The 26,423-nt window shown below is 40.8% G+C and overlaps 1 protein-coding gene across 2 annotated transcripts; it reads right to left on the bottom strand.

The window, feature by feature from the left end:
* Positions 1 to 4,865: 4,865 nt before the first annotated feature.
* On the bottom strand, positions 4,866 to 13,828 carry C7H1orf162 (chromosome 7 C1orf162 homolog). Of its 2 annotated transcripts, XM_036768087.1 has the most exons (7): positions 13,619 to 13,828; positions 13,372 to 13,475; positions 9,274 to 9,312; positions 7,886 to 7,961; positions 7,352 to 7,440; positions 6,290 to 6,342; positions 4,866 to 5,962 (listed from the first exon to the last, which is right to left on the bottom strand). In XM_036768087.1, the coding sequence occupies exons 3-7, from the start codon at positions 9,299 to 9,301 to the stop codon at positions 5,783 to 5,785; spliced, it is 426 nt and encodes a 141-aa protein (XP_036623982.1). In that variant the 5' UTR covers positions 9,302 to 9,312; positions 13,372 to 13,475; positions 13,619 to 13,828; the 3' UTR covers positions 4,866 to 5,782. The 2 variants fall into 2 exon arrangements, with proteins under 2 accessions (XP_036623982.1, XP_036623983.1); XM_036768088.1 differs by lacking the exons at positions 13,372 to 13,475; positions 13,619 to 13,828 and having other exon boundaries at positions 9,274 to 9,367.
* Positions 13,829 to 26,423: the final 12,595 nt, after the last annotated feature.

Below are 26,423 nucleotides of genomic sequence, written 5' to 3' on the forward strand. Positions count from 1 at the left end.
TTCAAACTTAGGGTCATAGGATCAGAAGTTAGAAGAGACTTAGAGATTATTTAATCCAGGGGTTCTTAACCTGGATCCTCAAAGGGTCTGGGGATAGATTTAAGGGGATCCATGAACTTGGATGGGAAAACATCTTTGTTTCAATATAATTGGTTTCCTTTGTGATGTGATATATTTTACCTCAGACATTTAAAAATATCATTCTGAGAAAAGTTCCATAGATTTCATCAGTGTGCCAAAGGGGTGGGGGGTGGGGTCTGTGTTTAGAATTCCTGATCTAATGCAATGAGTCCCTGCTTCTGTGGTCCTATTCCCTGTTCCCTGATGGTTGTGCTATTAAAAGCTTTATAGATAAGAAAACAGCCTCAGAGAGGGAAAATTACTTGTCCACAGTCACACCAGTAAGTAGTAATAGAATTGGATTTGAACCCAAGCCATCTGACGTCAGATCCAGTATATTTCTCAAGACATCCCCTTCTAACTTGTTGCTTTTGTCTATGATTTGTTCCCTTGCCTAGACTGTAAACTCCTCCAGGATGCCCATTGAGTTTTCTCTTCCTTTATTATCTTCTCAGCCCCTCGTACTGTACTCATAAGTGTAACTGATAAATCAGGATGTTTGGTTTTTTTTTTCTTTTCCCTGATGTCTTTGTGATTTCCAGTAAGCTCTTAGGGCGGGCTTGGTTTGGGCATGGTGGGGTTTAAGATGAGGGGGTGGAAGTGAAGAGGGAGATGTCCTGAAAAGGGGAAGCACAGAATAGACATATGAGTGTATCGCCATGGACTTTTGAATGAGGTAGACACATTTTTTTTTTCCTTTAGAAAAATATGTCACCATTCTGTGCTCCCTTTGAGGCTGTCTATCCTGTCCATCTGCATCCTGATTATGGGGATTTGGGTCATCACCACTGTAGTTGTTTTGCTCAGGAGGAAGCGAATTCGAAAGCATCGTCGGGGTGAGTTGTAAGTGGTGGGGGCACAGATGGGAGGAAGCAGGAGAAGCCACCAGGGCACCCTTGCTAATGGCTGCCATGGCAGACGGGTGAAGGAAGGCTTCCCTTTGGCAGCCTGGCTCTAGATGGCTGACCAAGCCAGCCTCTGAGTTGGGGAAAATATGCAAGTCCTGGGTATTCAGATGGCATTAAAGTTTGCAAAGGGCTCTCTTTACATATATTAATTTTATCTTCACAATGCTGACCAGAAGCCAAAGGCTTTCTTAGCACAAGAGCTGTGGGAGGAGTTTCTACCCCTGCCTAGAAAGAGCTGGTTGGTCCCTTGAAAGAAGTCCAGGCCACATCCAGTGGAGACTGGAGGATTTATTCCTGGTGATACTGCAGGAGTGAAGATTTTCAGGGCCCTTTTATGCCTCCAGCAAACCAAATTGAACTTGTGAGCAGGTGGAGGAGGAAGTGCCTCTATGCTTTGGCATCCAGAGTTCCTGTGTTCTAAGGTTCCCTGTGCACTTGTGTTTCCACAGGTAAGGTCCTGATTAGACTTGGAGATCACAACCTTGGTTCGTCTGCTATGATACCAACGCCCCTGGTAAGCCTCCAGATTTGCTGTTTTATTCCAGGCCTCAGCCCGACAGTGTCTCTTTGCATGAGCCTCAGAAGTTCAATAGAGAACAGGTATTAAGGCCCTGACTGCAACGGGGCCGCTTCCACCTGGAAGGTTGGCTTCTGTTTCCAGTTTCTTACATTTCGATGCACCCCAGAACTATTTCTGGGCCTCCAGTTAGTACAAAATTCCTGGCACTTGAGTATCAGAAAGTACTAAGTGTATTTATCTTCTTTTTCCATATGGATGCACAGAGGGAGCATGCTGGGAGAACCAAGAAGCCCTATCTCATAACCCAATTATTTTATCATCCCTCACACAAAAATCCTCTGGAGGAAGTAGTGCCTCTTGTAGGCTAGTATTTTCCTAATACTTCTAGTACTTAGAGAGGAGAGCAACAACTTCAGACACAAGTGCTAATTCAAATGCTTGGGAGCTGGGAGCTGGTGGCTGACTAATCCCAATAACCCAGAAATAGCCTGGCCTGGATGAAGAGGCTAGAGAACGAAGGCATCCACATTTTTCCAGTAATGAACCACATAATCAGAAATCTGTATTTATGCAGCCCACACAAATGTAATTTTAGAATTAATTACATTCAACTTCAAGGATAATTACTCATTGATCTAACCCTACTACCATCCAGTTACACAGCTGCAGTGTTAGACAAGTCATTAGGTCCTGATAGCCTGCTGAATCCTCTGTGCTGGCTAATTGGGTAAATTTTAAAAAGTCTTAGGTGACTTGTAACTGCCCAGGGTCAGGTGGGCTGCATTTAGCACAAGACCTGCCGTACCCCTTGGAAGCCTCATCTGTAGAAGGTGGGGATATGAAATGGGTGAGGGGCTAGTTAGACTGGGACCCCCTCTATAGAAATGGAAATGATGGAAGCTTAACACAGTAAATCCCCCAGGCATCAGAAAAGGAAAAAAAAAATCTTCAAAGGTTTTAATTATAGCCGAATGATAAGAACTGATATTTTCAGAAAATGCTTTAACATTTGCAAAGTGTTTTATGACTGTTAGCTCATTTGAGCCTCACAAAAGCCCCTTTGGGAATGTTATCATCCCTATTTTACAGATGGGAAGATGGAGGCTGGAGAGGCTAGGTCATGTAGCTCCTTAGATCCTTAGGCGTTTGTTCTGTGAAGTTTGGATTCAGTCCAAGGGCCTCACTTGAGGACCTAGAGGGCCGCCTCAAGGCCGAAGTTTCACTACCCCTGGTTTGCCCCTGGTTACAGAAGTAGGAAGGGTAGGGTAGGTTTGAGGTTAGCTTTCCCAATTCTAAGCCCAATACTCTATCTACTGTGTTACTCTGCAGTAGCTAAGCCCTAACCATGGGGAACGCCATGATTTTTATGCTCTCAGCTAACTTTGGGTTCAGAAGCCCTAGAACCATTCCCCAAAGCCGTTGAGTCAAATGAAGAGCCCTTAAGCAGGTAAAGGGAAGCCCTTGATCTTTTTCTGCCTTACTGTGCAGAGCTGGGGATAGAAGACTTGACCTTTCTCAGTTGTGATAGAAAGAACTCCTAGTGATTGCTTAAGGGCATCAGAAAACCTAAGGATGTTGCAGTAGCTAGGAGCTCTGAGTCCTTGCTGGCTCCAGCACTAATCTCTGTGGGACCCTGGGCAAGGCGCAATCTCTGAGCCGGGTTAGTCACCTATAAAATGATGACATCCAAGCGTTCTCTATTTTACTTCCAGACTTGCTACCCGTCTCTCACGGGATCCTGGCCTGTCCTTTTCCCTGAGTCTCGTTTTAAACATTCAGCAGAGATTAATTGTGACAATCCCCATCAAGTACAGAAGCCTGGGCTAGCTGCTGATAGAGATAAGAAGTTTAGATCAGACACAGTCTTCGCTCTCCTGCAGCTTAAGTTCTGGGGAGCATGAGGGGGTGTTAGTTAAGTGACGAAGTAAGGAGTGGTGCTGACAGCTGTGACTGGTTTCCCCAAACTCTGGCTATTAAAACCCAGAACATTTTCTGAATGAGCTTGGTTGAGCTTTCTAATCTAGTGATTATCTATCTATGCAATGATTCAGGGCCTAAGGCACAGCAATTCAGAATGAGCAAGCTTTCTCTTACCTTAACTGAGGCTGGAAAAGTGGCCTTTGACTGAAGTCCTGAGACTTAGATTTGCAAATTCATCTCCCTTAAGACGGTACATGCGAAAAGTTTGTAGCTCTTTCTACATGGTGGCCATGACACATCTCAACTCTCTCTCTCTTTCCCCAACAAAGTAGATGACTCTATGAAGTCCTTCTTGGGCCAACTGATGACGCAGGAAAAGGCTCGTGGGAACAGATGTGATGCAAGATTTCTCAAATAACAAAAAGCAGAAATAAAAGAATGCCATAGCAGAATCACATGGTCACTGGCTCAGGTCTCAGGAACTAACAACGATCTCTCAGACTTTAATTCCATTTGCAAATGAGTATAAATGATGGTTACAGGTAGGCAAAATGTCCTCAACAGGGCCGCAACCAGAGAATAACCCAAAGACTTCTCTACTTAGGTGCTTTCTATTAATAGAAATGGGCAAGGGGGTAAAATCTGCTAATTGGGCCCAGAGGAATGTCTACATTTTCTCTGTAATTCTTTAAATTCCTGGATAAAACAGTAATGTACTGGAAGGTACCATTGATTTCTCTAGGAATCTCAATAGGTTATTTCAACAGAAATTTTCCTGAAAATAGCTCTATGAACCCGAGGTAGGAGGTCATAATACCATAAAATCTTAGAGGTGATTGGGGGGTCAAACCTATCTGGAGTCTGGAGGATGCATCAGGTCATTTAATTGTTCTTAGTTTTAATCGTTCTGCAGAATACTTCAGCAGGGCACAGGGATGTGTGGGCCACCAACTTTCACCAGAATTAAATGGCATCAATTTTGATGAATGACATACCCGTAAGGGATATCACAAGTAAATTATAAATTCATTTTGGAGAGAGAAGTATAGATATGGTCAGGTTACAAACATTAACACCAGGGGACTCCAGTCTGCCAATCATCTGAAGAATCTCACAACCATGCTTCTCAAACTAGCAGGCCAAATGACCTGTCAAGGTGCCTGGAACCCTAGGACACTATTTGGCTGTCTTAGAACCAAATAACAAAAAGCTAGGGGAGGCTGGACAAAGCCCTGATGCGTCTGGGGCCAGTTTTAAGAATTATTTGGTGAGTTTTTGAGCTAGAAACTTTCCACTCCTTATAGGGGCCAATCTTACCTCAGGTCCCACAACCACAGAGAAAAAGGCAAGATGCCCTCCTACATATGGGCTTGCTGATTCCAATAAACAAGTGGAACCTTGAGCCCTCTTCAAAAAGGCAGGGGAAATAGGAGCTTAATTAATTTCTCAATTAATGGCAGAAAATGAAATGGCAGGATGGTTCTGTTCTTTCATATCTCTTTATAAGGTATGTTCCTTGAACAGAGGAGGATGAGGAAGAGGACCTCACACAGAAGTTAAGGAAAACCCCCAGCTCCCTTGCTTAGACAAACAGCCCAGCAGAAAGAAAGGGGAAAGTTCTCCTATCCTCCAGTGCCATCATGGGGCCAGTTGGGTTAGCTTATGTTCTACTTTCTGGCTTCTTGTTGACCATTTTCCCAAACTTGGTGGTCTCTTCTCTACCTATGAGTCTACTGTAAGAGAAAGGGTGTAATGACTTTTACTCAGAATATTCTTCCTCTGTCTCTTTTCTACCTCAGATTCCTAATCCCTTAGAAATTACACTTAATCTCATTTCTGGCTTCTGGCCTTTCCATGCCATTGTGGTAACTGCCTCCCTTTCCTGAGGGCCTGTGATCTTGTGGTTCTGAACTTTAGAGAAAGTTTGGGGGGTGGGGTGGGGTGCTTAGGCATTAGCTATCAAGAAAAATTCAAGGTTGTATAAGGTTTCTTTATTTGGAGTTTTCCAGGTGCTCCTCCAAGGTCACTTAGCACCATTAATTGTGCTCACAGAGCTTGACATGCTGCATATGGCTATAGTAGTCTACGAAAGAGACAAAGTCCCTACCTTCCATGGTCTTACAGACTAAGAGTCAAAGCCAGAGGATCAGCAATCCCTTCCACGGCTAGAGAATGCTCCATCTAGCAGCTTTTGAGATGACTAAGATTAAGTACTTAAATATGTCACAACCATATAGGGATTGTTGGGAGGCACAGGATGAAGGGGACCAAAATCTGTAAAAGAGTAAACAATCCAAGGCTGGGGCCATCAGGTCTAGTGTACGTCCCCACTTCCATCGGTGGGAAGGCTGATTTTGGTTTGCACTTTGACTTGTGCATAGACAATGGGGTCCGGTTCTTCACGCTGGTGTTGGGCAAAGTAGACACTGTTTTCTTCTGAATCTTTGAGAGACATGTCAACACAGGTAAGGGACTCCTCAGCAGTGGCACAGTGCTGTGTGGAAGACATGGAATAGGAAAAAATGAATGAGATTCAGAGTTGGGGGCCGTGCAAGCAACACCTCTCCAAGGAAACAGGACATTGAGTCGGCAAGAACCAGAGGTCTGGAAAGTTTTGGATTAAAGAGATAAGGGCCATGTAAACGTGTCAGAGTCCTTCTCAGAGTCCTTTCCCTTAGCTTCCCAAAATGCCCAAGCTGCTCCTGAGCTTCTAGTGCTAAAAAGTCCAGATGTAAGTGTCAGGGCTCAACTGATCTTAGAGTTCCATGCAGTAAATAAACGCATTTTGGCTTGCTGTTCTCTAAATTCAGAATGCTCTTACCTTGTGGGAAGGGTCTGAGGCTGGGGAAATCTTCGAGGAGCAGCCAGTTGGATCTGTCAGAAGATCAAAGAGAAAGAGGGACAGATCTCACAAACAGGGCCTGGAGAAAGAAGAAGCTCTCTTTCCCTTCACACATTCTTAGGGGCTCTAGTGTGAGAGGATGAGAATAATGGGAATCTCCAATCCTGAGATAGTAGTGAGAGAGACAAGGCAAGTTGTTTTTTTTTCCCAGTAGTCCACTCACAAAAAGTATTGGAGTGCTTACTATATGCCATATATTACCATATGCTGGTGATAGGCAAAAGCGTAGTCCCTGCATTCAAGGAGCTGATTTTATAATGGAGACTACATGCCAGCAACTCTATGCACATAAGATATACACTGGGTAAATGGAAGGTACTCTCACAAAAGGGAGGAACTAGTAGTTGGGACCGGTAAAAGCCTCTTTTTAAAAAAAAAATTATTTTTGAGAGTGTTATATTTTGCCATTCAGCACTATGCCAGCATATTCGTAGCTGTCTTAGGTGCTATGAATATCGCATTGGCCCTACAACTTATTCTGACTCCAGGGTCAATACTCTACCCACTGAACCTCATTTATAACTTTATTATTAAAGTCACTGGGATATCTTCAAAATTGATCCCTACTTCTAAGGACCCAATGAGTATAAGGCCTGTCGTTCTTTAGAATCATGGTAAAAATGTCTTGCAGAAGGTGAGAACTGAGTCTTCAAGGAAGCCAGGTCAGCTAAAAGGTAAACCTGAGGAGGCAGAGCATTCCAGCCAGTGATGAGGCCCAGAGATGGGGGGTGGAATGTTCTACGTGAAGCATAACATGAGGGATAGTGTCATTGGATCAGAACATATACAAAGACTGGAAAGCTAGGAAGAGGCTAGATTGTGAAGGGATTTAAACCAGAGGAATTTGGTTGATCCCGGAAGGAACAGGGAACCACTGGAGTTGGTGGGGTAGGGGAGTCTGTGACGTGACTTTAGCAAGATCACTTTACAAGTGCTACTCTGTACAGAGAGGAGTCCTTGAACCTCTTAGGGACAACTTACGTTTGGGACAGCTCTTCTTGATGAGGCAGACGACCAGAAGCGTCAGAAGAACCCCAGCAACAAATGCCATAAGTAAGTAGGGGTATATTCTGTTTTGGCAAAGGGGGGAGAATAAATGAGTCCTTTGAAATCCAAGCCCCTGCTCTCTAAGCCAGAATATATAGCCTTGTTTTACTATAAAAACACAAAATAAAAACACTATTCACTGAATTGATACTTGGCTCATCACCCTAGTGTCTCCTAGCCATCACTGAGTCCAAGCCATAAATTGTTCAAGTAGACAAGCATTAAGTGCACACCACCTCCGTACTAAGCCCCAGGGATGCAAACACCAGACAGACAGTCCCTGCCCTTAAGGTGCTTACATCCTAATGGGGGAAGATAACCTAGGAAAGTTGTGGGGTGGGGAAGGTCTGGAGAATGAAATTGAGGTCCAGAGGTTTCAACATTCCTTTTCTCTCTGAGCTGTTATCTCCCAACACAAAACCAAACACATCCTCGACCCCAGGGAAAGAGTGTCAAAGATAAACTTACTTATAGAAAATAGCCGGCCCATCTGATTCACCTATGTGTGTGGCTTCTGTTGTGGGTGTGCTGCTATCTGGTTCTTCTACAATGGAATACAAATAAATGTTATGGAACCTTGTGTCCAGTGATGGGCTCCGTTGCACTTCAGCAGATGGCTGCAGGTAAAGACTTAAAGCAAATGGAGTTGGGAATTAGATCAGTGGGGATCAGGGATTCTCAAATTCTGGACTAACTGTAATATATATATATAAACATATATATAATATAGATAATACTAAAATCTTTAAGAGACAGAATGCCAGAGAGTAACACTAGACTTAGGAAGTCCCTGGATCACATGTTGTGCTCCACGTTACCTGTTAGATATTTTGTCCATCCAGAATCAGAATTGGTGAACGACCTGGTAAGTTCAAAGTGGGGGGATATATGTTGGTGCAGGTAAGAAGTGACTGTAGTAGCCTTCAGTGGATATATATGTGTGTATATGTATATGTATATGTGTGTGTATAAGTATGCACATATATACCCACACATAGACAACACATGTACATTCACACACACATACATGATTATTCCTCCTTTTTCCATGTGAGCCAAGGTGAAAGATACAGGGCAATGTCAATCAAAACCTGAACTATGTGCTCTTATTTGCACAGATATTGTATGAAAGTAGAATGTAACCTCCCCGAGGAAAGGTTTTTGTTTTTTGTCTTTGTTTCCCCACTTAATGCTTGTAAAATTTAAAGATGACAGCTGATATTTATATAGAACTTTGAAGCTCATGATTCTTCACTCACTTCTCATCCAGTCCCAACAACCCTCTCAGGTGGGTGCTGTGATCCCCATTTCACAGATGAGGAAATGGAGGCTGAGAGCGCTCCAATGTCCTGTCCATGGCCATAGAGCTAGTGTTTGGGGCAGAATTGCAATCCAAGGGCTTCCTAAGTCTAGTGTTCTTTGCATTCCATGAGCACTATTTGACAGTAGAAGAAGATGTAGTACAGTTAAAGGGGAAAAACGCCTATTCTGAAAACATCTCACTCCCCACCCCATATAAGAATTAACTAGCAAATCTGTGACTACTCAAGGCAGCAGAGAGACAAATGAACTATGCCCTAGATCCTCTCTAGCTATTAAATAAGAGAGAACAGGAAGTATCCCATACTCACAGGCCAAGGGCAGGGTCACTTCTCATTTCCCTCTTTCTACCTCCTAGGGCTGCAGTGAAACTTATCTTCACATCTTCAGGGATGTAATGATCAGTGGTTTCCCATTATGTCACATGAACACTTGTTCCCAGAGACCATAGCCTATTAAGCCATGAGAGCCCAGGGATGAGGCTCGTGCTAAGGGCTGACTGGAGAAGATAATGGGATTTCATGTCCAGAACTTACCCGTTGGTTTGGAGGAAAATGATCCCATTCTTTGTTCCTCTGAGGCAAAAAAGAAAAGGACAAAGTAAAAACTTGGCAGGGAGAGGGCTCCTGAGTTGTCTGTGTCTGAGATTGTGTGTGAGAATCATAGAATCAAATCTTTCTTTTGGGAGTTGGAAGAAACCTTAAGGAAGATCTAGCCCAGCTCCCTCATTTCACAGATGAGATATTTGAAGAGCAAAGACCAAGGTCACGAAGCTATTATATGGTTTTGAAATCTCAGTGCTATCCCAGACTTTGTTTTTCTTGCTCAGACCACATATCCAATCAATTGCCAAATCTTGGAATTTTTTTCTCTACAATATCACGTACACAAACATGTGTGTACATGTATATATGCATATGTATGTGTGTGTATACACACACATACATATACCCCCATTTCTTTCCATTCACAAAGCCACCATGCCTGTTGGACCTTTATCACTTCTTGCCTGGATCATTGCCATAGCTGCTGATGGATTCTTCCCTCTACTACAAATCCAACCTCAACACAGCTACCAGTGATTTTCCTAAAATGAGGGTGTGATCATGTCACTACCTCCCCCAGTCCCCAACTCAATAAACTTCAATGGTTCCCCATTACCTCTAGGATCAAATATAAATTCCTCTGCTGAAACTCAAAGGAGAGATTAATAAAATTAAAAGTAGGAAAACTATTGAACTAATAAATAAAAATAAAAGCTATTTTTATGAAAAAACCAATAAAAAGTTAAACTTTTGGTTAATTTATTGTAAATTAATTAATACAATTTATTAACATTAATTAATATAACTAATATTAATAAAATTTATTAATATAAATTAATTTCATTTCACAAAAATGAAAAGGGTGAATTCAACACCAATGAAAAGGAAGTTAAAGCAATAATTAGGAGATATTTTGTCCAACTGTGTGCCTATAAATCTGACAATCTAAGTGAAATGGATGAATATTTACAAAAATATAAATTGTCCAGATTAACAGAAGAGGAAATAAAATACTTAAATAACCCCATTTTAGAAGAAGAAATTGAACAAGCCATCAATGAACTCCCTAAGAAAAAGTCTCCAGGGCCAGATGGATTTACAAGTAAATTCTACCAAACAATTAAAGAACAATTCATTCCAATACTATATAAACTATTTGGAAAAATAGGTGAAGGAGTACTACCAAATCAATTTTGTGACAAAATATGTTTCTGATATCTAAACCAGGAAGAGCCAAAACAGAGAAAGAAAATTATAGGCAAATTTCCCTAATAAATATTGATGTAAAAATTTTAAATAAAATATTAGCAAAGAGATTACAGCAATTTATCACCACGATAATACACCATGACTGGGGTGGGATTTATATCAGGAATGCAGGGCTGAATGGTTCAATGTTAGGAAAGCTGTTAGCATAATTGACCATATCAATAACAGCAAAACCAACAAAAATCCTGTGATTATTTCAATAGATGCAGAAAAAACTTTTGACAAAATACAGCACCCATTTCTATTAAAAACACTAGAGAGCATAGGAATAAATGGAGTTTTCCTTAAAATGAAAAATAATATCTATCTAAAACCATTATAAAGCATTATTTGTAATGAGGATAAGCTAGAAGCATTCTCATTAAGATCAGGGTGAAATCAATGCCCCTTGTCACCACTATTATTCAATATTGTACTAGAAATTTTAGCTTTGCAATAAGAGAAGAAAAAGAAATTAGGAAATTAGGAAAAAGGAATTATAATAGGCAATGAGGAGACAAAACTATCACTCTTTGCAGATGATGGTATACTTAGAGAATCAACTAAAAAACTTCTTGAAATAATTAACAACTTTAGCAAAGTCACAAGATATAAAATAAACCCATAAATCAACAACTCAATATATTACCAACAAAACTCAACAGCAAGAGATAAAGAGAAATTCCATGTAAAATAACTGTAGAAAATATAAAATATTTGGGAGTCTACTTGCCAAGACAAACCCAGAAACTATATGAACACAATCACAAAACACTTTTCACACAAATAAAGTAAGATCTAAACAATTGGAAAAATATCAATTGCCCATGGGTAGGCCACGCTAATATAATAAAAATGACAATTCTACCTAAATTAATTTACTTATTCAGTGCCATACCAATCAAACTACCAAAAAATTATTTTATAGAGCTAGAAAAAAAATAACAAGATTCATCTGGAAGAACAAAAGATCCAGAATATCAAGGGAATTAATGAAAAAAAAAATGCGAAAGAATGTGGTCTAGCCATACCAGATCTAAAACAAAACAGCAGCAATCATCAAAACTATTTGGTATTGGCTAAGAAATAGAGTGGTGGATCAGTGGAATAGGTTAGGTACACAAGACACCGTAGTAAATGACTATAGAGTAATCTACTGTTTGATAAACCCGAAGACTCCAGCTTCTGGACAACTCACTATTTGACAAAAATTTCTGGGTGGGGCGGGGAGGGCAGCTAGGTGGTGCAGTGAGTAGAGCACTGGCCCTGGAGTCAGTAGGACCTGAGTTCAAATCTGACCTCAGACACTTGACATACTTACTAGCTGTGTGACCTTGGGCAAGTCACTTAACCCCAATTGCCCTGCCTTCCCCTCTCCAAAAAAAAACTGATGGAAAATTGGAAAATAGTATGGCAGAAACTAGGCATAGACCAACATCTCACACTGTATACCAAGGTCAAATCATGTACTGGGTACATGATTTAGATATAAAGGGTGATACCATAAGCAAATCAGGAGAGCAAGGAATAGTTTACCTGTCAGATCAATGGAGAAGGGAAGAATTTATAACCAAACAAGATAGAGAACATTATGAAATGCAAAATGGATAATTTTGATTATATTAAATTAAAAAATTTTGCACAAAGAAAACCAACACAACCAAGATTAGAAGGAAAGCAGAAAGCAGAAAGATTGGAAACAATTTTTATAGCAAGTGTTTCTGATAAAAGCCTCATTTCTCATATATACATATATATATATATAAAGAGAGAGAGAGAGAGAGAGAGAGAGAGAGAGAGAGAGAAAGAGAGAGAACTGAGTCAAATTTATAAGAATACAAGTCATTCCCCAATTGATAAATGGTCAAAGGATCATGAATAGGCAGTTTTCAGATGAAGAAATTAAAGCCATATAAAAATGCTCTAAATCACTATTGATAAGAGGAAAGCAAGTTAAAATAAGTTTCTTCTTTCACAATATGATTAATGTGGAATTATGTTTCCATGATTGCACATGCACCCATATCAGATTGTTTGCTATCTTGGGGAGGGAGAGGGAGAAAAATTTGGGACTCAAAATCTTATAAAAATGAATGTAATTGGAAAAAATAAAATAACCATTTACAAATTATATATATATATATAGATAGATAGATAGATAGATAGATAGATAGATAGATAGATAGATAGATAGATAGATATATTCCTCTGTTTGGTATTTAAGACTCTTCACAACCTGGCCCCTTCCTGCTTTTTCAGCTGTTTAACCCATTATTCCACACTATGTTCTCTATGGTCCACTGGGCCACATGCTGTTTCTCAGAAACCACACTGTATCTCTGAACTGGTTATCCCCCTTCTTCCTTTCCTCTGACTCTTAGTCTCCCTGGCTTCCTTCAAGACTCAGTTCAAGTGCCAACTTCCATGGGAGACTTTTCCTAGAAGCTCCAGCTGCAAGTGCCTTTCCATCTGTGGCTTCCATCTACTCTGTATCTTGTGCGTACAGATTTACGTATGTGGCATCTCTGCTTTTAGAAGGCACACTCAGTAAAGGCAGAGGAGCAGCTTTACTGTTGTTTTGTGTTTATTGCACTTAGCAGAGTGCCTGGCACAAAGCAGGTGATTAATACGTTTGTTGATGCCTTGATTGGTTTAACATTGTCCCTGTGAAATAAATTTAAAGCCACTGAAATCATTCTCCAAACTCCTAAAGCCACACAATTTCCTTGGGAGCTTGCTTCTTACTTATGGACACAAAGAAAAAGGAGGAAACAATTGAAAATTAATTTCAAATGCCCAAATAATTGGCAAAATCAAAGCATGGATAAAGTGGACATATACCTTAAAAACAATTTTTGTTTGACCAAATCCTAGAGCGCTTCGGTGATACGGACTTCACCCTTTAGGAGGATGCTATTTCCCAACCATTTAAAGACAACGTCTTCCTAAAAACAAAACAAAATATATGTATATAAACAGGCAAGATTTTACCACTTAAATGAACAAAAAGTTTACTTAGCTGATGATTCCTTTAGGAGAATAATTTCTTTAAGACTAACAAAGAAAGAAGTATAAAATATGAGTTTACCTTAGAAACAAAACCTTGGTAAGATGACCGAAGAAAAGTTGGACTGCCTGTTGTACTTGCTTCCTTTTTAGGCACTCAGCTGATTTTTGCAACAATGATGAAATATTGTAGTTAAACCACCAATCAAACTAGCTGGCCATCTGCTGCAAAACTCCCATGCGTATTCAGGGTTAGACTTCTTACAAGTAAGTCACATGGAGGGTGCTGTCAAGTGGCTTTGCTTCTTAAGTGTGGCTTCTTACTGAATCATTTTGGTCCTTAAATGTCCCAGTAGTCACTCGTCAATCTGACCTGAAACAGGAACAGAAAAGAAGAATAGAAAAGGACCATTTTATCATTCAGCCAAGTGTTTATTGAATGCCTAAGCAGTGTGGTATAGTGGGAGGACCACTGGCTTTGGGGTTAGGTGACCCTGGTTTTGATCCTGGTTCTGCCATTTATTCTTTGTAGGACTGTGGGCCGCCTGCTTCCCCTCTTAGGCTCAATTTCCTCATCTGTAAAACACGGGCCTTGGATTAGGTCAGGGGTGGGGAACCTAAGGCCTTGAAGCCCTCTAGAGCCTTGGGTGTAGGCCTTGGAGATTCAGTCAAAAGGCCCAACACAAGGACCTAGAAGGGCACATGTGGCCTCAAAACCACAGGTTCCCCACCCCTGGACTAGGCAATTTCTAATGCCACCTACATCTCAAACTCAACAAACCTATGATCCTACTTTGTTTTCAGCATCCAGATAAGAGATACAAAAAACACAACATGATCCCTGCTCTGGGAGTCCTTAGGAGCCATTGCAATTTAATTCAACAAACATTTTATTAGATGCTTGTGCATAGGCATTGGTGATTCAAAGATAAAAAAGCAAACCCAGTCCTTGTACTTGATTCCCCTGAGGGAAGGAAACCAACATGGTTACAGACTAGTAAACATATAGGACATAAAAGGCAGAAAAATGTAAGGTCCTCGAGGGCAGGGGCTGTTTTCATGTTTTCATCTCTCTCTCATCTCATCCCTTTCTTATCCTAGTGCTTGGCACAAGGTGGGAAATTACTAAAGACTGAGGTGGATCAGAGAAGCCTTGGAGGGAACTAGGGACTTTGAGAAGTAGAATATATGTTCCAAGAGGGCAGGATTAGGGGAGCAGGGTCTGAGGGCTTCTCTATGCACAGTCCCTGGCACACAGTAACTGTGTTGACTGATTGAAGAGGTGAGGATGTGAGAAGTGCAAGCCTCTGCAAAAGCCCGGAGGCAGCAAGCAAGCCAACTATTTTTTTTTTTTAATGTAAAGAAGGGAGGTATTTCTCATCTCTTCTTCCAGGCCATATGCGGTCATTACAAGGACAACATTTAGGATTTTTGGTTGTCATTTTTTCTGTTTACAATATTGCAATAATGTATATTGTTTTCCTTGGTTCTGCTTACTCAACTCTGCATCACTTCACATAACTCTTCCCATTCTTCTCTGAATTCTTCACACTCATCATTCCTTATATTGTAGTAATGTTCCAATACATTCACGTACAATTTATTTAGCCATTCCCTAGTAAACCTACTTTGTTTTCAGCTCTTTGCTACCATAAAAAATGCTATGATGAATATGGGCTATGGGGCCTTCTGATCTTTGGAGTCCCTGAGTTGAAGAATGTAGACATTTTATTCACTTTTTAATATAATTTCAAATTGCTTTCCAGAACATGGTATATGCTAGGGAGAGAAATGTGAAGTCAGTTGAAGACCTTTTGTGGTGGGAGTGATGCCCCAATACTGTCATACCCCATCCCACCCAACCCACCCCTTAAACATAGACTGGTTTTTCCTTAAAACAAATTGAAACTGTGTTCAGGATTTAATTTGCCCAATTTAAAGGTCATGTGACCAACAAGATGGTGGACTAAACATTTTCTCCATTGATTCCAAAATCCCCCAGAGAGGAATTATGCACCATTTAGAACACAGCGGAAACTAGAGGAAAAGAAAACCAGAAGCCCAACAAGGTATCAGCCTTCTGAATTTTTTTTTGAGGGGGAGGGCAGGGCAATTGGGGTTAAGTGACTTGCCCAAGGTCACACAGCTAGTAAGTGTGTCAAGTGTCTGAGGCTGGATTGAACTCAGGTCCTCCTGACTCCAGGTCTGGTGCTCTACTCACTGCTCCACCTAGCTGCCCCCAGCCTTATGAATTAATGTGGAAAAATGCTCTCACTTAGTACCCCTTCCCAAACAGCTTCCATATTCATATAGGATCTTCAAAGTGACCCACAGGCTTGTGTGGTTTTGGTGGTGTTGTTTTTTGAGCTGGCACTTTTATGAAAAGTTTATTTAATAGGTCAACTTTCCCCCTCTTTCCCTCCCAAACTGGAGTTTCTTCTTGTTTCCAGACTTTGTATGGGTAATGACAAATATAGCTACTGACAAAGCCGAATGGAACAAACTATCTCAAGTCTAGCTAAGAGCACCTTTAGCTTTTTTCTAAAGGCAAAATATAAATAAACGGATATATGTGTATATGTATATGGAAATATATCTACATATGAATATCTACATATATAGTGTATATGTCTATACACATACACACACACTCTACAGATCACAACAATGGTTTAGACACACTGAATAAGTTCAAGTGAGATCTGACAACAGGCACGCCCAGGAACTACAAAGTTGAGGTGAGCTGCTTTTGGGACTCTCATTGCCCCATCTTCTGGCCACTGGTTGAGTCTTGAGGGAGAAACTTGCCTAATGCTTGAAACAAACCTGTGAGTCACTCTGAAGATCCTATATGAAAGGAAAGGGACAGGAAGCACTTCAGGGTAATGTTCAAAGGGTTGTGCACAGGAACTAGCAGGCATCCATTAGACATTGCTCAGGGCGGCCACAGCATGGAGGCCTTTGTCCTCCAGCAGCTCTAGACTGGCAGCAGCCCCTGTGCTCACACAGCAGACTTTGTCCTCCGTGTTCCATTTGGCACAGCAAGTGGCAGTATCACCATTGCCTCTGATAGTGATACAGCTCCTCTTAGCGGCCTCCACCACATTGTTAGCTCATTGGCTCCTTGAGCAAAGGCTTCCCACTCAAATACTCCAATGGGTCTATTCAGCACAATGTTTGTCCTAGGCCACAGCTTCCGTGTCTTGTTTATGGAACAGCCAGGAGGCCAGTGTCACTAGATCAATATGTGTCAGGGAGTAAGGTGTCAGAATATGTGTCAGGGAGTAAGGTGTCAGAAAAGGGGAAAGGTAAGAGGGGGCAGGTTATGAAGGAGGTAACAGAAAGCCACAGGCATTTTGTATTATATTCTGAAGGCAATAGAGAGTCATTGGCATTTATTGAGTAGGGGACTGTGACATGGTCAGACCTGTACTTTAGAAAAATCACTTTAGTGGAGGATAGATTAGAAAAGAGAGAGATTTTAGGCAGGCTGACCTACCAGCAGGTTATTCAATAATCAAGGTGGGAGGTGATAATGGTCTACCCCAGGGTAGTGTCAGTCTATGTCAGAGGAGAGAAGGGGGATGGGTATTCAAAAGATGTTGCAAAGGTGAAAAAAAACAGGCCTTGGCAATAGCTTGGGTATGGGGTGAGTTTAGAGATAGTGAGAAACCCAGGATGATTCTGAGGTTGTGAGCCTGATGGGGTGAGGATGGTGTTGCCCTCTATAGTAACAGGGAACATAAGAGAGGGGGAGGAAGGTTTAGGGGAAAAGATGGTAAGTTCTGTTTTGGACATGTTGAATTTAAGATGTATACTGGACATCTAGTTCGAGATGTCTGAAAGGCAAATGGAGATGAGAGATTGGAGGTCAGCAGAGAAATTGGGGCAGGATAGGTAGATTTAAGAATCATCAGCATGGGGATGGTAATTAAATTAACTAAAGGGGAATGAGTCTGAAAGAGAAGGACAGGTATTGCTGTGAGGAATTTTTTCTCCCATCAAGTCTAAGTTTGCCTCTTTGCATTTTCTAACTATTCACTGTTCCTTATTCAGCCTCCTGGAGCTAAATAACAAGTTTAGTTCCCCTTCTAGCTAGCCAAGTGATCCAACAGAGAGAGTGTTGGGCCTAGAGTCAGGCAGACCTGAGTTCAAATCCAGCCTTCAATATTAGCTGTGTGATGCTGAGGAAGTCATTTAACCTTTGTTTGCCTCATTTCCTCATCTGTAAAATGGAAGAACAGGCCTGAAACACCATGGACTAAACCTTACAACCTTCCTCACCTCTCCATAGATGAATCAATGTATTTTATGGAATTAAATTATAGAATAGGAAGGTGCATAGATGGGAAAAGAGGAAGTGGAGCATAGAGAGGAATGTTTACCCAATTCCATGGATAAACAACGAGAGGCCGATAACCAACCCTTGTAGTAACTGGACAAGAAGAGGGGGTATAGGAGAAGGGGAGAGGTAGAGAGAGAATGGAACAAGGAGAAAGAAAGGGGGCAAGAGGTTTCCACAGAAAAGCTTTCCCATGGTAATGGAAGATAGAGACTCTCCAATGGATCTAGTTGGAGGGATGGATGTATAGGGAGACAGCTTCCTTTGAGAGAGTGTCATGTCTGTCTCTATGGACAATATCCTGCCTCTGAGGAAGGGAAACTGGAGATCCTGGGGGCAAATGGCACTCACAAGGATGAGAGGGCATGGACCCAGAGAGGAGATTCCACGGCACATGGGAAGGAGAATGATCACAGAATGGGAGGGAGGCTAAAACTGATTTGTGATACCGAGTAATTTCTGCTATGGAGCAATTTCTGCTATGGAGTGATGATTCAACTCTCACTACTTCCTGCTTCTATGAGTGAAACACAACAGAAAAAAAAGGTCAATGGAATAAGATCTACAAAGACAAAACCATAAGTTTTTAAAAGTAGCTCAGACTTGGTACTTCAGAAATTTTAATTTCATGAAGAACACAAAGATTAAAGAAGGACTAAATAGACTATGAATCAAAGGATAAAAGTTCATAAGAGAAGAGAATTAATGAAGAGAGCAAGGTAAAAAAAAATCATCCTTGGAAAAAAGGTGCACAAAAGGGGAAAAAACTAACCAAAGCAAAGAAGAGGAGAGGAGGGGAGATTTTGAACTACTCACTAACAAAGGAAAGAGGGGAAAAGAAAGAATTAGGTAACTAAAGAACAGTAACAATAAGTAAATCCACATAACAGGCAAAGACAACAAATGGGAGAAGGGTAGTGGAGAGTCTGGAAGAGAGCCTATGGGAATAGGGTTGCATCAAAGTAGATTAAGCAACATAGATTAATCTAAGAGACAAAATGATGCTTTAAAAAAGAGGAACCAAAGAAAAAGCCTAATTACAAAAAACAAAAAAACAAACAAACAAAAAAAAACCAAACAAACTCAAGCAATACAAGAGACACGAATGGAGGAAAACATAAACTTAACTCATAACTTTAAGTATGAATATACCCAACAATGCAGTAAAAGCAAAAAATGACAGGTTGGATAAGAAAATAAAACCCCACAATCTGCTGCTTACAAGAAACACATCTAAAAAACAAAGACATACATAGAATAAAAAATAAAAGGTTGGAACAAAATTGACTATACCTTAGATATATCTAAAAAAGCAGGAATTACAATCATGCTATAAAACAAAGCAAAAGTAAAAATTCATGATAGATACAAAAATAAATGTGGAAATTACAATATGCTTAAAGAAACCACAAACAACCCAATATCAATATTAAACTTAGATGATTCAAATAGCCTAACATCTAAATTCCTAAAAAATTAACTAAATTGTGAAACGGGACTTAATTGGTTCAGAGAAATTCAACCTCAGGCCATTGATGTAGTGTAATCACTGATGGGGCATTGCATCAATCAAGCTGAGACCTGTTAAAGAACTTTCCTTAAAAAGGCCAAGGTCTTCCCCTGCATCCTGGGCCATCTCCAATCATCCTGATCTATATCTTGCCACTGGATTCAGATGGCTCTGGAGGAGAAAGTGAAGCTGGTGACTCTGCACAGCCCTCCCTCATTTAGATTTAATTCACTTGCATGTCACAGCATCACCTGATGTCATGGTCCTCTTAGAACAAAGAACTACTTTCGTGGGAACAAAATAGCCAGTATGTGAAGGACAGAAGTTCCTCCTTCTGGTTTATGACCACAGAACAACAGCAAGAATCACTCTGGAAAAGTGTGTTCAAATGAATTTCAAAGCTTTATCATGGATGAATAATTCCCTCCCCACTATGAATATTCCTTCCCAGTGATAGCTAAGTAAACCTTATTTAAAAAAAAAACACAACTATTAGATGAATTACAAGTGTCTAATTTCCAATTTTAACCCAAAGATAAGGGGATTAGGTTGAGTCAGACTTTGCTCACGACAGCTTTAAATGCCAGAGAAATTTGTATCCTGGAGGTAATAGTTGAGAAGACAAGGTCTAGAAAAAAAAATATATATATATATATATTTATAATTGTATAAATATTAGTATGTAAGTGTGGTTAATCACTACATTTTGGTAGGGTATACTAAATGTGCCATAGGAATTGAGAGGAGAGGGCAATCCTCTCACTGATAGCTAGGAAAAGCTTATTTGAGCTAGGTCTTGAAGAGCAGATAGGATTTAAATGAAGAGAGGGAAGGAAATGAAGGGGAAATGAATGTGCTCACAGGAAAGAGGAACAGCATGACCAAACACGGGGGTTTCTGATTTTGGTCATGCCCTGACTCGGTGGTTTCATTAATTTTCATTATATAAATTTCAAGTTTTTCCCAACAGCTTTTAATTTTTTGTTGTTCAATTTTCGGTAGTGTTCAAATCTCTGGGTCCCATTTGAGGTTTTCTGAGCAAAGACACTAGAGTGGTGAGTGGGAGATAATTCTTGCGAAGACTTCGCAGAGAGAGAAAATATAAGAATTATTTCTGGAATAAGCAGGGGCAGTGAGAGGATGGAATAGACCTTGGGACTTAACCTTGTAGGAATGTGATTACCTAACTCTCAGGAATTTGGGGCCTGGGGCAATCAGTGCCTCCCCCCCTCAACCCCCCCCACCTCTGCTAGCACAGAGTTGTTACCAAATCCAGGAAGACTTCCCTCCCCTCCCTTATTGCTCTTCTTTACCTTAGATAGGCTGTGCTTGATTTCCTGGTTCTGTCTAGCTTTTCACGCCTAGATTGTAAGCCTGCCTCCCAGCCAATGGAGAGGAGGGATAGTGATGGGCGGGAATCTTTTTGTGTTAGGATATAAATTGGTCTCTTGCCTTTTGTAATTCGCTTCCTCCCACTAGTCTGTCCTAGTGGAGGTGACGCCCAAATCTCACAAGATTTGTAAAATAAAATTAATTCTTTTTCTGTCCCTATCCAAGAAGCCTCTGTGAATTATTGGGGTATTCGGGTGGTCTCACCACCCCACACGGTGGTTTGCCATTTCCTTCTCTAGCTCATTTTGCAGATGAGGAAACTGAGTCAACAGGGTTAAGTGACTTGCCCATGGTCACACCCTAGTGTCTGAGGCTGGATTTGAACTTAAGAAGATGAGTCTTCCTGATTCCAAGCCCTGTGCATTGTCCACCGTGTCACCTTCACATTACCTTTTTATTTTCGCAAACTGTGTATCAACATTTTTTTTTTAAATACTTTGGGGGCTTTCATCAATTTCCATTTTAAGACATGTCAGTTCAGAAGGGGGCAGCTAAATGGCACAGTGGATAAAGTTGGGGCCCTAGAGTCAGGAGGATTTGAGTTCAAATCCAGCCTCAGATACTTACTAGCTGTGTGACCCTAGGCAAAATCCTCCAAATGAAAGCGAAAGAACAGACCACTACCAGATCAGATCAGGAGCTTGGTTTGAGACCTTGGGCACTGAGAGAGCCTCCCTTGTCTCCCTCTACCTACCTGTTCACCTATCTGGCTTGTGTCTTCTTCCTTCCATCTGGGCTCCGGTGCTGTGTATCTGTAACCCTCTGCATGTCACCTGTCCTCTCCCATATGGTTTGTGTCCAGCCCCCATGTGTCCTCCCTGACAACCTGTGATGTTCTTCCTCTTGGTTCTGGCCAGACCCTGTGTTCCTCCTCCTGCTTTTGATTCTCTGCCCCTGGCTCCCCTGCCCTGCCCCCTTCCCCCACACTTGTATCATGTTCTGGCCACCTCCCTGTACTGCCCACAGCCCCCTTCCTGCCTCTCTCCCTTCCCCACTTCTGGAAGCAAATTTGCATTATGTAAAAATCGGTTTACAGAGAGGTCTGTGGAAAGGTCCAACTTACTTTAAAGTGAAAATATTGTGGAGCCACAGTCAGGATCACACAGGATTTAGTGGCTTCCATATTAAATGAGTGGAAAAAGATATTCCATTAGACAAAAGAACTAGGATTGCAACCAAGAATACCTTTCTAGCTAAATAAATATAATCTTTAGGGGAAAAAAAAACATTTAATGAAATAGAGGATTTTCAAGCATTCCTGATGAAAAGAGCAGAGCTGAATAGAAAATCTGACATTCAAACAGAAGATTCAAGAGAAGCATAAAAAAGTACAGAGAAAGGATAAACAGAAGAAAATGGGACAGGAAAATATACAGTAAGCATAACTGTGAATGTGAATGTGAATCCAGGAGGATGGTTTCAGAAAAAAAAAAAAAGCACAGGCTATATTAACTGATGCAAAATGGACTGAGAAGAACTGGGAGATCATTGAGCACAGTAACAATATTATTCAATGATCAACTGTGAAAAACTTGGCTACTCTGATCAATACAACGATCCAAGACAATTCCAAAGGAGTCATGATGAAAAAATGCTATCCACCTCCAGAGACAGAAATAATAACTCTTGAGTACAAATTGGAATATAATTTTCTCACTTTATTATCTTTTTTTGTAATATAGCTAATGTTTTGCATGATTTCACACGCATAATTGATATCATGTTTACCTTCTCATTGGGTGGGGGAGGGGTGGGAGGGAGAAAGAATTTGGAACTCAAAATTTACAAAGAAAAGAATGCTAAAAATTATTTTAAAAAAGTTTAAAGTGTTTTCTTCACCACTCTGAGAGATACGTAATGTACTATGACCACTGCTCTTTTCCAGATAAGATAAATTAGTAAAGAGCAAGTGATTTGTCCATAGTCAGTGTCAGAAATAATTTGAACCAAGATTTTCCTGACTCCAACACTGACACCATCCACTATAATATGTGTTATTATAGGAGCTGAGTTCTGATCACAGGGAGAATCAATCAACCACCAAATATTGATTGAGAACCTACTATGTTCCAGGCACCAGGGATAGAAGTACTATGGACATACAAGCACAAAGAATGAAACAATCCCTACTCAGAAAGCTTTCAATCTCATGGCAGGTAGAATGAGAAGAGGAAGACAGGCACATTTATAAATATATTAAGCATTAATATGAAGTAAATAAATAGAAATATGTACAAAGAAGTTAAATACAAGATAGTCTGGGACAGAGGGCACTAGCGGTTGTGGGGGCGGGGAACGGGAAAGGCTTCATACAGTTGTGACATGCTACAGCTTGAAGGAAACTGGGGATTCCAAAGAGGGAGTACATTCCAAGGATGGAGGGGCAGGGTGGTACAGCCAGTGTAAAAGCACAGAGACTAGAGATGGAAGGTTCTTTGTGAAGAACAGAGAACGCAAATTTGACTGTCTTCTAGTGTGATAGGGTAGTAATAGCTAATAAGACTACAAAGGGAGGCTGGGGTCACACTGTGAAGGTTTATATTTTTATACTAAATGCAAAAGGAAGTCACCGGTGTTGGCCACCAGTGGTCAGATCTTCGCTTAAGAAAAACTTCTTAGGTAGCAGTGTGTGGGATGTATTTTAGTGCTAAGGCAACAAAACCAATGGGAAGAGCCAGTATTTATGCAGTGTTTTAAGGTTTGCCAAGTACTTTATAGATATCATCTCATTTGGTCCTCACAACCACCCCAGGTAGTAGGTGTTATTCTCATCCTACAGATGAGGAAACTGAGGCAAAGAGGTTGTAATTTCCCCAATGTCACAAAGTTAGTAATGAGGCTGGATTTGAACTCGTCTTCCTGACTCCAGGGCCAATGCTCTATCCACTGCACCAACTAACTGCCTCTGAAGTAAAAATGTTAGCTGCTGGAATAAACTAGGCAAGAGATGATGAGTGAAGAGAAGGGGACATAGGCAAGCTGGGCTGTGACGGAAGAAACGGCAAGGTCTGGCAGCTGATCAGTTATGAGAGATGAGGCAGAGTCCCAGATAAGGCTGAAGTTTTGAATGTGGGAGACAGGAGTGATGGAAGTATGAGAAAAACAGGAAAATTTAGAAGATAATGATTTCAACTTGGGGTATATTGAATTTAAGATGTCTGTGGGACATCTCGTTTGAAATGCTGGATAGAAGCTTAGTGGAGAAACTGGAGGTGGATATGTGGACGAGTCACCTGCATAGAGATGATAGTTTAAGCCCATGGGAGCTGCTGAGGTTACTGAGAGAATATAGAGCAGGAGGAATTCTTAATCCATTTCTGTGTCACGAATTCCTTTCCTATGGGATCTTCCCACAATGTTTTTAAATACTTAAAGGAAATGTTAAATTTCCGAGTAGTAAAAATTAAGATATAATTTTTTCTCCCCATCCAAGCTCATGGGCCCCTTGAAATCCCTCTGTGGATCTCAGATTCAGAACCCCTGGTGTACAGAGAGAAGAGGGCCTAGGACAGAACCTTGGGGAACAACCAGTTAGGAGACCCGATGTGAAGAGCCAGCAAAGACTGAATGGCTATAGGTAGGAGGGTCAGGAGATATGGAATGAAAACCTTGAGGGAATATCCTCAAGGAAAAGGTGGTGGTCACCAGTGTCAAATGCAACATTTGGGAAAGATGGAAGACTGAGGCTAGACCATCTGATTTACCAATTCCGAGGGTTCTTCTTATCCTTGCCTCTCACTCTTACCAGTCTCTTAAGTTTGTTAGCCAAAGCCGGAGCTCTTGGTAAATCATGGTAGCTAGTGAACGTAGGTGAGATGTGATCTTAGGCCTTCCTGACTCTAAGTCCAATAATCTTCCTTTCATACCATTTTTGCCTGAGGAAAAGGGGTGAGATGTTTAAAGCTCCTATAACAATTCTAAATGACTCGACAAATATGACCAGAACAAATTACACCTTAGGTCACCAAAAGCACCTACAAAATGTGGTACCAGCGCCCCCTCCCCTTGAACTTTGTGGAATCAGAGAAGTAAGAGGATCAAAGATTCAGAGTGGTGATCAGATCAGAGATCACCTAGTCTAAACCCATTTTCTTTCTTTTTAAAAAATTTCAGGAAGGATCCCAGAATGGATGATTAAATGGTCTGTGAGCCCTAAAAATGAAGTAGTGATCATTACAAGCAAGTATGAACTTAAGAAGAAAAAGTCATCCCAACTAACTTCATTTCCTTTTTTTGACAAGGCTACTAGACTGGTAGATGGAAGACTACTACAGATACAACTGATTTTCACCAAGATATCGGACAGACTCTCAACTAAATTTGCATTAAATGCCTACTCATCATTAGGCAGTTATGCCCCAGAATTACAAAGAAATAAATGAACCAGCCTGTGCCTTCAAAGAATTGACATCCTGCTGAAGGGAAACAACTAGCAGACAGGAGCAACATACCTGCAGGCAGGACAGGGAAGGAAAAGCATTCACAACTGTGGGAATCAAGAAAGGCCTACAGGAGGTGGCTCCTGAGCCTCGGAGAGAGTCAGCCACCTCAAGATGGAGAGGTGAAAACCAAGGGATGAGGGCAGGAAATGGAGCAGTCTTTGATTGGGAAAAGGAATTAGGCCAGCCTGGCAGGAGTGTGGTCTGTGTGGGAGGTGAATTTGAAATAAGCCTGGAAAGTCAAGTTGGAGTCAGCCTTTGAAAGCCAAACCAGGGAATCTGCATCTTGTCCTCGAAGCAGCCTGGTATGGTGGAAAGAAGGCTGGATTTGGAGTCAGAGGGAATGGGTTCACTTTCGGTTCTGCCATTCTATGACTCTGGGCTCATGTCCTAAACATCTGCAAAATTAAGGTGGTCATGGATTCCATGACCTTTGAGGTTTTCTCCACATTTATTTTCTTATAACAAGCAGTGAGGAGGACAGATAACTATGGAAATGAAGTTGATTAGATGGGATAAATACCTGGAATAGCCTCAGAGAAACCATCAGGAATCTAAACAAACTTTCTTAACTTGGGCTCTCCAGTTCAATGGCTTCAATATTAGTTGAAGTAAAAGAGTTAAGACTATATCCAAAGAGACATCTCTGGTGATTGAGTTACTGATCAGGTAGGAGACTTTAGAAACTCTTATTAGTATTAATTATCAGGGTCAACATTTGATAGCTTAGAGCTCAATTCAAGTAAAAATGAAGTCATGGTGGTTGCTGTAATATCAAGTCCCAGGAAATGAATGAAAACATCCAGGAAATGGGAATTAAATTATGCGGCATATTTTACAATATCCTTTTAAGTGTGACCACAAAGTTTAATAACTCAATTGTATGATTAAAGTACTTTCTTGAAGAGGCTGAGTAGAATTAAATATGTGATCTCTGACAGTGAATCATTGAGAATCTTAGTGTTTTTTTGAAATACCACACTATGATTATAATGGAAGTCAACGGGAAAACATTTGACATTAATTTTTTATGCATACTTTTCTGAAATAATTGTCAAAACAATTTTCTTTAGTACCACAACCCAATCATCAAATGTTAAGCTATGAGTTCTAAGAATTCCAGAGATTCTGATGCAAATTTCATCTGGAGCCACAAACTAAATTTTAATGAAATCTGCTAAAAAAAAGATTTTTTTAGAAGGCA

The sequence above is a fragment of the Trichosurus vulpecula genome, chromosome 7, assembly GCF_011100635.1.
Source record: "Trichosurus vulpecula isolate mTriVul1 chromosome 7, mTriVul1.pri, whole genome shotgun sequence".
NCBI classification, from domain to species: Eukaryota; Metazoa; Chordata; class Mammalia; order Diprotodontia; family Phalangeridae; genus Trichosurus; species Trichosurus vulpecula.

Excerpts from the sequence above, each read along its gene's own strand:
- C7H1orf162 (XM_036768087.1), bottom strand. The coding sequence starts at position 9,301 with ATGGGATCATTTTCCTCCAAACCAACGG. Across the intron at positions 7,962-9,273 it reads ATTTTCCTCCAAACCAACGG|AAGAACCAGATAGCAGCACA; the intron begins GTAAGTTCTGGA and ends ATTCCATTGTAG. Across the intron at positions 7,441-7,885 it reads GGGCCGGCTATTTTCTATAA|AATATACCCCTACTTACTTA; the intron begins GTAAGTTTATCT and ends TTGCCAAAACAG.